The 14,305-nt window shown below is 42.3% G+C and overlaps 3 protein-coding genes and 1 long non-coding RNA gene across 6 annotated transcripts in view; all 4 read right to left on the minus strand.

Moving 5' to 3' along the window:
* Nucleotides 1-1,683: 1,683 nt before the first annotated feature.
* Nucleotides 1,684-6,169, minus strand: LOC131139960 (prolyl hydroxylase EGLN3-like). The gene is made up of 5 exons (XM_058089937.1): nucleotides 5,516-6,169; nucleotides 4,069-4,188; nucleotides 3,494-3,630; nucleotides 2,664-2,737; nucleotides 1,684-2,158 (listed from the first exon to the last, which is right to left on the minus strand). Exons 1-5 carry the CDS (start codon nucleotides 5,951-5,953, stop codon nucleotides 2,139-2,141), a joined length of 789 nt encoding a protein of 262 aa, XP_057945920.1. The 5' UTR covers nucleotides 5,954-6,169; the 3' UTR covers nucleotides 1,684-2,138.
* Nucleotides 6,170-6,300: 131 nt separating this feature from the next.
* On the minus strand, nucleotides 6,301-7,891 carry sptssa (serine palmitoyltransferase, small subunit A). Its single transcript, XM_058089938.1, has 2 exons — nucleotides 7,726-7,891; nucleotides 6,301-7,030 (listed from the first exon to the last, which is right to left on the minus strand). The coding sequence occupies exons 1-2, from the start codon at nucleotides 7,826-7,828 to the stop codon at nucleotides 6,927-6,929; spliced, it is 207 nt and encodes a 68-aa protein (XP_057945921.1). The 5' UTR covers nucleotides 7,829-7,891; the 3' UTR covers nucleotides 6,301-6,926.
* Nucleotides 7,892-7,990: 99 nt separating this feature from the next.
* On the minus strand, nucleotides 7,991-9,803 carry eapp (e2f-associated phosphoprotein). Of its 2 annotated transcripts, none has more exons than XM_058089934.1 (6): nucleotides 9,591-9,803; nucleotides 9,272-9,456; nucleotides 9,071-9,166; nucleotides 8,893-9,007; nucleotides 8,687-8,812; nucleotides 7,991-8,590 (listed from the first exon to the last, which is right to left on the minus strand). In XM_058089934.1, exons 1-6 carry the CDS (start codon nucleotides 9,668-9,670, stop codon nucleotides 8,308-8,310), a joined length of 885 nt encoding a protein of 294 aa, XP_057945917.1. In that variant the 5' UTR covers nucleotides 9,671-9,803; the 3' UTR covers nucleotides 7,991-8,307. The 2 variants fall into 2 exon arrangements, with proteins under 2 accessions (XP_057945917.1, XP_057945919.1); XM_058089936.1 differs by having other exon boundaries at nucleotides 9,071-9,163; nucleotides 9,591-9,801.
* Nucleotides 9,804-12,341: 2,538 nt separating this feature from the next.
* The window catches only part of LOC131139962 (uncharacterized), a 59,784-nt gene continuing 57,820 nt past the window's right edge, over nucleotides 12,342-14,305 (minus strand). The window contains exon 7 of one of the 2 annotated variants that reach the window (XR_009132323.1): nucleotides 12,342-12,641. This is a non-coding gene — a long non-coding RNA (uncharacterized LOC131139962). Of the gene's footprint in view, nucleotides 12,642-14,153 lie in introns of those variants that run through there. The other variant, XR_009132324.1, reaches the window with a different exon arrangement.

Below are 14,305 nucleotides of genomic sequence, written 5' to 3' on the forward strand. Positions count from 1 at the left end.
GATACATAGATAGATGGATGGATGGATGGATGGATGGATGGATGGATGGATGGATGGATGACGGATGGATGGATGGATAGATCCATAGATGGATGGATGGATGGATGGATAGATACATAGATGGATGGATGATGGATGGATAGATACATAGATAGATGGATGGATGGATAGATACATAGATAGATAGATGGATGGATGGATGGATAGATACATAGATAGATGGATGGATGATGGATGGATGGATGGATGGATGGATAGATACATAGATAGATGGATGGATGGATGGATAGATCCATAGATGGATGGATGGATGGATGGATAGATACATAGATGGATGGATGGATAGATACATAGATGGATGGATGGATTGATAGATACATAGATGGATGGATGATGGATGGATGGATGGATGGATGGATAGATGGATGGATAGATGGATGGATGGATAGATCCATAGATAGATGGATGGATGGATGGATAGATACATAGATGGATGGATGATGGATGGATGGATAGATGTGTGAAAATGTGTTTATCCTTTTTGTGAAGTTTAAGTTAACTGTGCTATGCATGTCATTGTAGTGTGAAAGGTTGACTTGAAGCAAACACACATGCATTAGTGGAACGGCAGAGACCCCTGGTGGACAATGACTATAACTGCACAGAACCTAGACTTGTACTGTATAGTGGTGATTCCCAAATGTGGCCCGCGGCTTCCTGGTGGGTCATGAGAGGTCATTAAAAATATGATTCATTTTTGCAAATATTATTTATTAAATTATTTTTATTGTAAAATATTTATTGCACAATTAAAAGTATATTTCTTTATAGGCCTAAGTAATAACCTATTGAGTGTTATTGACCTGTCACAATATTTTGGGAACCTTATACAGTTTATGATTGATATGAACGTAGCTCTCTGGTCATTTATGCCAGTCTTGAATGCAGTTATGAAAAGTATGAGAATTAATTCTGTCTTGTGTGTACATAACAGATGAAAAGTTTGGGCTTCCTTTATCCCCCTACTTTCATTTCAATCCTGAATCTTAATAATAATAATAATTATTATTATTATTATTATTATTATTGTTGTTGTTATTATTATTCTTATTATTAATTATGAATATTATAATTAATAATAGTTTATTATTACTAATTATAATTATAATTAATAACTTTATTATGAATATTATAATTAAAATATTTATTTTTTTGAATTATTAATAACTCTATTATGAATATTATAATAAATAAATATTTATTAATTATTATTATTATTATTGACTTTAGTATGAATATTATAATTAATAATAGTTACTATGATTAACTTAATAATCATTATTTTCTTTATTATTATGAAGTGCTCTGAGAAGGCAGCATTTGGTCCATGTACTGTACTGTACTGTACTGTACTGTACTGTACTAAGTACATAACAAAGCAAGCTAAGCATGGTGCTTTTAACTGTTGGACTTTTTTTCCACAAATTGACACAAAAGCTAAAATGATGCCATAATTTGTAGCTTCTCTTGCTAATCATTTACTATGTTGATGTGTTATCTGTGGCGTGCGCTGCCTTTGGTACCTGGACCTTCACTGGACGTAAACAGCTGAGTATCAGTCGATGAAAACAACTAAACACAAGATGCAGGTTTTAAATGAAACTTTTTATTATGAAGGGAGAACTTTGAGACGCCACAGTGAGAGCCGTCATCCTCAAATGGCCAAAACATGGAAAAGTGGTAAACCTTCCCAGGAGTGGCTGGCCAAAGAGCAGCTATGTATTTTGATACGTGGAATCTTAAGTAACTTAGTTGAAATGTAGAAGTACTACAGCTTCAGCTTGGACATGAACACTAAAGAAGCTGCCCCGAGCGCACGAGTCCTGCTGGGCACACCGAGGTAGGTTGGATTGCAAGGTTAACAGTGCATAAAACACTTCATGCGCTAAATATCCTGTTTTAATGTTGTGTCAGGAACACTTGGAAAACACTCACATGACAACAATGACGTTTAGGTCACATATGCTGGAAAAAAATAGGAATCTGGGCAGTGTGAACATAGCCATAGATTGCTTTTTTTTTTTTTTTAGTCCTGCTGCAGTTCAGAGTCGCCCACCGGGTGGAGGTGTTTCCTCCAATCAGCTGCTTCCATCAGAGCCTGCAACACAAACAATGAACGCTAAATCAGAGCGAGGAAGGCTAACGTTGACACTGATTATTAATAGTAACTATTAAAAAAAATAATAATAATAATAGTAACTATATCCTAGTACTCTACTACTCTGGACATTCACATATGAACCGTTATCTATTTAATAAACCGAATATAAAATAACATTTAGCATAAAAATTTAAAATAAAATATAAAAAATATTTGTTTTATTATTTGTTATTTTTATTTATTTATTTATTTATTTATTTATTTATTACCCCAAATAAATCTGACAAATTTTATATAATAGGGCAAAAGCAGGCTAATAAGCAAGCCAATAAGCAGGCTAATACTAGCCTACTATTACTACTACTAGTAGTTTCAGCTGTAAAATGCTGTAGTGACCACTAGGAGGCGGTGTTGCAATGCTCTGGAGGGCACTGTATAGTGTATTGTGTATTGTGTATTGTGTATTGTGTGTGTGTGTGTGTGTGTGTGTGTGTGTGCGTACCACTCATGTTTGTGAAGCGTCTCCTGGCCTCGGCTCGCTCGTCAGAGTCGAAGTACCAAACGGTGACGGCGTACCTTTAAACACAAACATGTAAACGTGTAAACAACACATGACCATGACAACGTACACAACTTAGCATCACAGCTAACTGTAGCACCTTCGTGTACTGCGTGTTTGCTAACTGCTTTATTTATAAAGCCCTTATAAAGAAAAATAAACATTCAAATATAGTTAAGAAAAATAGGTCCAAACACATTGTAACGTGTAAAAAGCTTATATTAAATATAATAAAGCATGGAGTCTTTGGATGGATGGATGGATGGATGGATGGATGGATGGATGGATGGATGGATGGATGGATGGATGGGTGGATGGATGGATGAGAAAGTTTCTGTTCAAAAACGTCCGCAATTTGGGTACAGGAAGTCCGCCTCATCATCCATCTTTGTCATTCATTATTATTTTTAGACTGTTTTGTAAAAATGTAATGTAATGTAATGTAATGTAATGTAATGTAAAACTAGAATTATTATGTAACATTTTTTACAGTGTATGGAAGTGTCATTTCTTTGGTGTTGACATGAAAACTAGTACAGTATGTATGTGTGTACTATATGTACCTGGTGGCATAGGAGGTACAGTATGTATGTGTGTACTATATGTACCTGGTGGCGTAGGAGGTACAGTATGTATGTATGTGTGTACTATATGTACCTGGTGGCGTAGGAGGTACAGTATGTATGTATGTGTGTACTATATGTACGTGTACTATACGTACCTGGCGGCGTAGGAGGTACAGTATGTACTATATGTACGTGTACTATACGTACCTGGCGGCGTAGGAGGGCTGCACCTCGTGAGGGTTCCTTCTGTCGGACCAGAACAGGAGCAGACGGTCAAACTGGGGCTCGATGTCCACCGTGCACGACTTCCCTTCCGGAAAGATGCGAAGAATTCCACCGTGTTCCTGATGACGAGGACAACGACGTCATGGAAAACGTTTGGGAATCAACCAAGACAGGCTTTGTGCTCAAATTTTGGTTGTCATGTCCAGTTTTAATATTTCATATTGCATTTTTTTTATTCCCTCAGCTGAATATCATTATGGATAATCATCAGGGAATGCTCTTTTTTCCCATTTTTTCCCATTTGTCCTCTCGGGGGCTACGTAGGTGGTAAATAAATACAGACAGCATCTCCGAATGAGCCCACAGTAAAATAGTGTGACTTTATGGGTTTAGCCTCGGTTACCATGGCGATTCAGCTGCTTTAAAAAAAAAAAGAGAGCGGAATTGAACAGACAAGTCCTGCTTTCCACTCAACACAACTCGCTAACCCACTAACCCCGCTTCGCAGAACACCCCCGTAATGTGAGAGGTCAGAGGGCGGCGGTGTGTTCAAGGACCTTTGTGTTCCAGTTCTTGTTAAGGTAATAAATGCAGGTGATGCAACGTCCATCGCTGTTTGGGTTGTCCACGTGTTTGACGTAGCCGGCACCGTTTCCTGGGTAACACGCCACCATGGCCTGTGCACGCACACACACACACACACACACACACACACACATATGTGATAACAAGATGAGCAGCAATGCATTATGGGTACTATGTTGTGCAAACATGATGATCTTAACATGTTCGTCTTGTCCAATCATCACTTGGTGTTGCATGAGGTCACGCAGGGGTTATTGTGTTCTTTCCTGGGGTGGGGGGCGGGGGGGTATCTTTTTAGTTCACTTGTCAGCCGCTTCCTGCTCGGGTCTAAAGGTGATCCCACCACCCGGTTTGTAAATTCTTATTCGGAAGCATGAGTCAGCATTTTAAATATACTTCACTCATGAAAATCTGCTTAGTCAGCTTAGTAATTTAAAAAACTCGCTGATGTTTTGTTCCTGACAAAACGTACATGTGTGTGTGTACGTGTGTGTACGTGTGTGTGTACGTGTGTGTACGTGTGTGTACATGCGCTGGCCAGCGTGTGTGTGCACTCAAGGGTGAACCATTGAACAAGTGTGCGTATGAGTGAGCGAGCGTACGTGAGAAACTCCACTTGCACATCTGCATGCCTTCACACACACACAGACACACACACACACACACACACACACACACACAAAGAGAAGTGTGTGTAATAAGAGCGAAACAGCTAAATGTTTGGTTTCTTATCCCATTAGCTCCAATCTACAAGGTACACAATGGTCATACTACATGCTAACAAGCTAGCACATAAATATATGTTGGTTTATTTACATTTGTTGATCTTTAGTAGCTTTTTTAAGCACAGCAAAAACACAACAAAACAGTAAATTAAATTAAATCAATTAAAATATCATGTAAACATTCAATCAAGTAGATTATGGATGTAGTACTGTGTGTTTATGTAGTATAGATATATTTAATACAGCACCTCCAGGACACCATGACATTTAAGTGGAATTAACATACATGTATTTTATATGGGATTTCCGAGCATACTTAAATGCAGCACGTAAGAGTGACAAGAACAGATATTTACAGTTTTACTTTATATTTCTGTGTAGTTAACCCACACATATTAAAGACGTTGTTGTGATGTTCGGAATGTACATGAATGCACCTCGTTGTTGTCTCGTGACAATGCGGAAGTGCTGCTCCGAGAATCACAACATGGAGACATGTTGGTGAGTTGGAGATACGTTCACGCGTCTTCAAGTTATAAATGTTTGTGTGACTGAATTGAAAGATAATTAATGAAATTAATTGGTTACCAAGGTATTGGTTACCAAGGTACTGTATTATAGAGTCTTTGGACCCAATTTGAAAATTATCACGGGGCAATGTTGATGTAGTATTGCTAGGTGAAGTTGAACGTACCTTGGATCTCTCCCTTATGGATCTTCCTCCGAGACTCCGCGAACACACCAAGATGACATGATCGAGTCTCTTGAGGAGGATGTTGATGGCGTCACAGTGTCGCTCGGTCCCGCTTACCCAAGTAATCTTGTCCCCTCGGACGCTTCCGGGCGGGATGCCGGGTCTGGAGCCCGCCAGTCGGCCGTCTTTCATGGCCCCGGCACAGTGTATGTCCTTGACCTGGTCCAGCACGGCTTCCCCTGTCCGCTCCCCGAGAAGACCGTCCACGCAGCAGTGGCCCTGCTGCAGCAACGCCGGGACGACCTGGTCAACAGCCAAGCGCTCCAAGTCCGATGCGACGTCGAGAGGCGCCATTGGGACGTCGGAGGCAATTTTGGAGCAGGTGTGACAATGACGGGGACAAGTCCTGGTGAGTCGGTGGACTCTTGACCACTTCATGAGGGTCTACTGTGTGCTCTGGTCTACCCGGTCCTCTGCAGTCTTCAGGTCTAGTCTATGGTTAGTTTTTACATTGAAACCATCAGAAGAACCCTCTTCTCGGACACTTTAAAAAAAAAGTTGTAACGTTTTCGCCTCGCTCACGCGCCATATAGCTGCCAGGCGTGACGTCACTTCGCAGTGGGCGTGTACGCTGCCTTTGAGGACTCCGGCAGGCTCATGGAGCTCACGCGCGCAGTGGCAGGGCGACGTGCTCATGCGCACATGCCCGTATGACGTCACTCTTCTGTTTAAAGATTGAACTGTGTAGACGAATTAGCCCATAATAATGCTAACTGTAGGCGACGCCATGTTCTGGTACCTTTATTGATGCCAAACACTTGTGTCAGCTACAAAAATGTACACAAGCACCACACAACACCAAGAAAAAAAAGACAGTTAGGAAAGTGTTTGCGTCTGTTTAATAAAATTTGACTGCTCAACATCAATAAAATGCTTTATTCCAGCCGATGCCACGAGTAACGTGAAGCGGCGATCGGTAATGTTAAAAGTCCTTAAGTCAACATCAAGTGAGTTACACCCTTAGGCCACTAGTGGGAGACATAGGACGCAAAATTTGACATTTCATTTATGTCCCTCCACCACATAAAAACATACTATACAGTATATGTTTACTGTTTACTGTGTTGTCATTGAGTATCAAGAAGGTCCAAACACATTTTCTAACTCCTGATTGGTCCACGAAAGAGTCCATGATGGTTTTCCTCTATAAAAGCACAAAGGTGTGCTTGATTGGAAGAAAAAGCAAAGTGAAAAAAAAACCAAGTGCATCTTCTTCCTTTAGAAGCCAACATGGCCGAAGGTCAAAAGAGTTCACAGAATGATGTGAACATGGCGACCACACCCACTCTGACCTTTGACATCAAAGTGACTATTCGGTGAGACACACAGACGGTCAGAGGTCAGCACCGCTTCACTGGACCATCTCAAAGTAGCGCACAATGGCCATGATGTGCTGCGGCATGAACACGTAGCCCGTGTACACCGCCATGCCCGCCACGCTCACCAGCAGAGAGTCTGAGCGGCTGTTAAGAATGACACAGGAAGTAGCGAGAAAACAACAGTGACATAAGAAAGTCGGCTTTGAACTTGGTTGGGCATGCAAAATGACAAAATTAGGTCAACACTGTAGGTCTTATTATAACGTAAACAAGATTTTAAAAATGCTTTTTTTCATGCAGTTGACTACTAATTATGAGTAAGAAGCTACAGGAATAAGACGTCTTGTACAAACAGCACAGTTGAGCCAGCCTTCTATGATGACGTCATTCCCAGGTCAGCTGATCACGCTGAGCTAACAGTTAGCTTAGCCTCGACGCCGCCCTTTCTAAACTCTGCCCGAACTTCGTTTACATTTGTTCACTTTTAACTAATGTATGCTTACACCACTCCATCGCCAAAGAGAAAGGGACTTTGTAAGAGTACTACCCCTCAAATGGTGGACTCTAACCATTTCGGCATTAACTATAAAACATAAAACTCGCGCTTCACCAAACTAAACATATGTTTCAGCCGATGTCGATTATTGAACAAATCAACGCGAGTCATGAGAGCGATGCTTCTGAAGGACATAAACAACGTTACATTAGACTACATATAACATTAACAATTAAGCAATGAGCAGCTTGTTAAACACACAAGACAAGACGCTAGCGGTAGCAGGTGGCTAATGCTAAGTTAGCACGGAGCGCGTTCGCACATGAAAAGGATACTGAAAACGGTTCTCTCCCAAGGTTCCAGCATGTAGAGAGCCGTTACCAGGAGATACTGACGATAGAACCACGACAAGTTCTTCCAACAGTCGCCAAGAGCCATGTTACAAACTACCACTTTTTTTCCTCTCGCAGTGTGGGCTTCTACTTCCGGGTAGCGTGTGACGTAAGCATACTTCGCCCTAAACACACAACCAATCATATTTGGGATGGATAGCAATCGACGCTAAAATCCATTGCTAGACTTAAATCATTACCACTAATGTCATGGTTTATTTGACATAAAGTACAGAATCAAACAGTAAAACTTTTTTTTTTTTTTTTTACAAAAGCCTTTATGTTACATAGTGACACTTAAGTGTCTCAATCTTAGAGTTCATTTGGTGGTGCTCCGCTGCCTTGCCATCAGCCTTAAAAGCTCCCTTCAAAAGATGTTCTGAGATTAAAAAATAAAAACATGAAAAAAAGGTTTTTAAGCTGAAAAGTAGCAGAGGTTTCACGGTAAAATCATGATCCATGATGACAATTTGTCTCCTTTCATGGCAACCTCAGTGCAGTCGGATCTTTCCGTCTGAGCGGATGTCAGCAGTGGCTTGACAGGATGTTGAAGAAGTGGTAAACCTCGTCCTTGTCAAACACGGCCACCTCAGTCGAACACTCTGAACACTGCACCGGGTGGTACACCTCATCAGCATCCATCCCCGCTGGAGTGGGCTCCAATGTTTCATCCTGCGCCGCTCCCTTCCTGCGCTTCCTGTTGCGCGGCTTCCCCTCTTTCTGACTTTGGTAGCGCAGCACCTCGTCCTTCTTCACCGTGCAGTTCATAACAAACATGGCGCGGTACTGCGTGCGATACTTTTCGTGTCTGGGCGGAAAACAACCACAGTGTTCACTTTCATTCAGTCATAAACAACACAAAACGTCATGAAAGGCGAAAGGTCGGCGGCATCTCACATCTCACCTCTGACAGTCCAGACACAGCGTGGTCATGCAGGCAGGACAGTTCAGGACTGCGTCGCTGTTTGCTAAACTTTTGGGCTGGGAGCGTCGTGACTGCGAGGACGTTGACGGTCGTTTCCTGTAATACCTGCAGGAAATGGCGACAGGCAGTGTAATGACGCCACCGGCGGCATACGAGTGTGTGCGCACATGGTAAAACGCTCTTACTGTCTCCGCCTGGCATCCACCCAGGCCTGGTCCCTCTCGTCCTCATCAGGGTCGTACAGCAGCTCATCGTTGGTCGGGATGACCCGCTGCGCACGCCTCTGCCCACTGGAGCTACCTGTACGGGAATCTGACTTGAAAGGACTGTGACAAACTGTCGCCATGCTCATTTATGACATACTTGGCTGGTTGTCTTCTTCGTCTGAGTCAGAGTCAAAGTAAATCTTGTCATACATTGGAGGGGTTGTGTGTGCTGAGCTGCCGTCTCCACTTCCTGCTGGATTAAACATTGAATGCAGAAACGTGTTAAAAGTATACACGGCAAATGCAACATGCTATCATCAGTCAAAAACCACAACCACCAACAATAACATTGAGTCACCTGACGTGTTTGGCTGTCCCCAAGTGCCTTCCATGGTCTTGATGGTGGAGCTGAGCTCAGCCTCCATCTCTTTCTCGAACTCATCCCCGCTGGAGGACTCGCTCTCTCCGGTCAGATACTCTCTGATCAGCTTCTTCTTCTGCTCCGGAGTCCCGTTCAGTAACACATCCAGTTCGTCCTCCGAACTGGACAACACAGAATATGAACAGTGTTAGGTAGTGTTTTCAATGTGAACGCTTTTTGAAAGAGACATTTTGTTTGTTTACGAGTTAGCAACTAGCCGGTTAAAATGATAAACGGAAGCCGCGTAGCTAACAACCTGCTGATTGCTCTTTCCTCGTCGCTCGGCTCTTCAATTTCATAGGAGTCAAAATCCTCAAGTTTGGATAATTTGTTCATCTTCACTTTCAATGTAGGTCCTAATTACAACATCGGTGCTAGCCAAAAAGCTACCAACGGCGAGTTTCTTCTTCGTCGTCTGACTTCTTCCTCGTGGGATGATAAACTGTTGTGATACTCAGTGTCGCCACCTATTGGACGTAAAATACACGGCTGACCGCTCAATGACACACTTAACTTAGTCGTAATATACAATGATTTATTAAAAAAATGTAACTTAGAGTCAATTATGCTATCATGGAATTTCTTTTTAGTAACGCCTGTCCACCAAAAATGTACTAATATGCGGGAAAGTTTTGATACAGAACATTTCTGTTTAAACAATCCTTGTACAACCCAGCAATTTGTTCTTTAGCATTTGTTTAGCTAGGTGTCAATTTGCATGAACAGCCAATCAGAGCCCAAAATGCTAATTCAGTGATAATAGTGATAATTCATTGACGCTGCTATTTCATTCACGTACCACCAGATGGCGCCAACACACAAGCGTTGAAACGCCACTAATCCTTGCGTCGAATGTCACCTTCAGGGGTCAGAGGTGATGAAATGAAATCAAGAAAGAGGAAAATAAAACATCCCACAGTTTGAATCTGTAGACAAAATGAATCTATATTCCCCTGTAGTTTAGAATGTAGCAGCTCTGAATGACATTTATTTGTTGTCTCGCTTCACCATACAGATTTAAAAACGTCAAGTTATTCACCGCCAAACCAAGATGGCCGCCATCAAATAGCGCATTTATTTGTTGTTGTTTGTTTTGTGTGCTTTTTTTTTTTTCCCTTTCAACTTGTCTCTGCCGACACGTTGCTGCCACCGCCATGCTAAACAAGTGTACCTGCCGCCCACGTGCACGCCGCAGCGTCCACCTCTGTCGCCGCTCTGACAAGCTCATTTAGCCAATTAGACGCAGGTGCGATGCTAATTTGCCCGTGCAGGCAGGCGGCGTGTGGAGGAGGTAAAAATAACATAATTACACCCATCTGTCCCCACGCAGGCAGACGGCCTCTCCCACTGGGTGACACTCCACCGCTGCAACACACACACACACACACACACACACACACACATTGTTGCTTTAGGGACAATAGAGGTGTGTATCGATGTGTGTGTGTGTGTGCACGGAGGAATCCATGCTGCTTTTTCCTGTGATTTGTTTGAAGCTCTCAAAGACTTTCCACTCATTGCCTGCAATTTGCAGCAAAAAAGAAAAACATGCTTTCAGTGTGCAGAGATAATTGCCTCAGGCTGTTTTCTAACACACCGGGGAGGGGGGGGGGGCGTGTTCCACATCCACTTAGTGTGTGTGTGTGTGTGTGTGTGTGTGTACAGGCACACCATGGCAGAAAACACACAAAATATCAACTTTGTGTCAAACACACACATACAAACGTGGCTTCATGTGACTGGAAGGTAGCGCTTTGAGGCATCATGTGATCTTTGTTAGCATGGTGGTTAGCATTTTGGAGATCGGGAAGATCTGGGTTCGAATCTCTGTGTGGAGTTTGCATGTGTTTTTGACCGCGGGTTCTGGTTTCCTCCCACATTCCAAAAACATTCATGTTAGTTTTTAATATGGACTAAATTGTCCATACGTGAATGATTCATTGGTGCTGCAATGATGTCAGCCTCCCTCTTTAGGTTCCTCTGTCTCCTTCTGGTGGACAGAGGCAGCATCGCGGTGCTAAACATTCATTTTCTATGCCGCTTGTCCTTCAGTGAATGCTTTGCTGGGATGCAATGCATTATGGGAAAAAGTACAAATATTTGGAAATGATGGTACTATTCAGAAAATATCTCATTCTCCCAAATAAAATTAAAATCGATTAGTGGAGAGCACCTACACATTCCATACTTTAAATTTGTTTCTTCCTCCCGCATGCAGTTTAAGTTAATTGGAAAGTCTAAATCAGGGGTCTCAAACTCAATTTACCTGGGGGCCACTGGAGCTAGGGTCTGGGCAAGGCTGGGCCGCATCAGGTTTTCCAAAAAAAAACAAAAAAAAAACGCATTTATTAAAAACAGAAAAATATACAAACTTTTTCAGTGCTTTGGTTCCGATTTTCTACAAGAAAAGCTCTGATAAAACATTCCACTGTTCTCAAATATCTTAATTTTTATTTTTCTGCACAAAATAAGATGAAAAATAAATAAACAAATCAAGAATAAAGAAAATCAATCAGCAATAAATAAATATAATAATAAATAATAATAACGTAAGAAAGCACATATAGTTGGTGGGTAGACAAATGATTTTTTTCATATTAAAATGACCAAAGCATTATTAGAGCCCTGTAGACATGACAAAACACGACTATAGTCACATTTATACTCTTTTTATTTACAACATATTGCGCAACTGCAGGGTCTCGAGACACATGCTAACTCGCAAACTAGAGAGCTAGCGACCTAAACGGTAGCCTTCAAGTTATTTCCTTTCAACTTAAATAGCCAAAAACTTACCACTTCCACACAGATAGGGAGGATAACTATTAACAGTTATTTAACCTTTAACATGAACATGAATCAAACGTAATCATTTTTTCTGGGTACATGATACCATACAGCATCCATATCAAACTAACATTAAACTTTCATATCAAGGCGGGGGCCTCAAACTAGTGTCCTGCGGGCCAAATTTGGCCCGCGGGCCGCATGTTTGAGACCCCTGGTCTAAATGGTCCATATATATGAATATGAATGGCTGGCAACCGGGGTCCGCTGAGATGGGCTCCAGCATACCCCCGCCACCCGAGGAAGGACAAGCGGCGAATGAGAAACGGATGAGTGAATTAAAGGAAGTTCTGGAGCTCCATGGACCGTGAAGACGTTCTCCATTTTGTACATTTTTGCTCCGATTGAGAATGTGACATCAAGTGGCGAGTGTTTATTTGACGTAAAGCAACACACTGAGAAGAATGACTCTGGGCCTGCCAGGACCGTTCCCTTGTTTCTCCCTACATGGTCTTCTCACCTGCCAAGAGAGGAAATAGTCCTGACACTCACGGCCTCCTTGACTCCATTCCCACCATCGGCCATGCACGTGTCCGACGGAGCGTGCACGTCGTACACATTCTCACGTCTATGCACGGCGAAGGTGTGTGATGAAGATGACATGTATGTTCCTGCGATGAAGACATCGTCACACGCGTGTTAGACACGTAACGTGTCTTCCAGACCTTCACCTTCGGGGAGTGCGACTCCACCTGTTGGCTCGCTGAGAGACGTGCACCTTCATTATCTTCTACCACCTCGCATCGCATGTCACCACCCACCCACCCCCCCGCCCGACCCCCTAAAACCTCCCGCCCTCATGTAAAAGTGTGGCCAGGTTATTATCAAATCATGCTGCTCAGCCACACACACACACACACACACACACACACACACACACACACACACACACATCCTGCCAAGTGAAATTAAGCAACTCAGGTGTGTTATGTCTTCGTGCTACGTGTTTTTCCACAAGTGTGTGTGTGCCAATTTAAATCAGACCATATAACCGTTTAATCATTTTATTTTTATTAGTATAGTATAGTATTTCTTTCTAATGTCTATTTAGAACAGGGGTCTCAAACATGCAGCCCGCGGGCCAAATGTGGCACGCAGGACACTAGTTTGAGGCCCCCGCCTTGATATGAAAGTTTAATGTAAGTTTGATATGGATGCTGTATGGTATCATGTACCCAGAAAAAATTACTACGTTTGATTCATGTTCATGTTAAAGGTTAAATAACTGTTAATAGTTATCCTCCTTATCCGTGTGGAAGTGGTAAGTTTTTGGCTTTTTTAAGTTGAAAGGAAATAACTCGAAGGCTACCGTTTAGGTCGCTAGCTCTCTAGTTTGCGAGTTAGCACGTGTCTCAAGACCCTGCAGTTGCGCAATATGTTGTAAATAAAAAGAGTATAAATGTGACTATAGTCGTGTTTTGTCATGTCTACAGGGCTCTAATAATGCTTTGTTCATTTTAATCATTTCATATATAATAATCCACGTCTGCGCGACATCCGAACTAAACCACTTCCACATTACTGAGGTATCTCTCCGTTTAGCTTCTCTTCCATGGTAATTTTTTTTGTTTTGTTTGTTTTGTTTGTTTTGTTCACCGCCACCGCTAGACCATTCTGTGTTAGACGTGAGGCGCCAATACCAGACATGTCTTTTAGTTGGGAGCCAGATGTGACACAGCAGACATTCGGTCTTTTTTGCCAGACGGCGATCAGTTTTTGTACTGATCACGTTTTATTTGTTGCGGAAATGGGCTGATATTAATCAGTGGCTGATCGATCGGCGAATCCTAATTAATAATTCCTTGGCACTTTGGACACTGCGGTTTAAATACAGTAAACCTCGGATATATCGGATTCAATTGTTCCCACTGGTTTTGTCTGATATAAGCGAAATCCGTTATATGCGTATACCGGAAAATGTCCGTTTTACGCATATATGGGATTTATATCCGGTATATGCGTAAATGGGATTTTATCCGTTATAAAAAGGCACTTCCTTGACTATGTTTCCAATGTACCTGGACGCGCAGGCAACGCTGCAAACGCTGCAAATGACGTCGTATAGCGGCCTGTCACCATTCGGCGAATCGGGAGCGCCACGATGCGGCGATATATCCGATATAT

This window comes from Doryrhamphus excisus, chromosome 13, assembly GCF_030265055.1.
Source record: "Doryrhamphus excisus isolate RoL2022-K1 chromosome 13, RoL_Dexc_1.0, whole genome shotgun sequence".
Lineage (NCBI taxonomy): Eukaryota > Metazoa > Chordata > Actinopteri > Syngnathiformes > Syngnathidae > Doryrhamphus > Doryrhamphus excisus.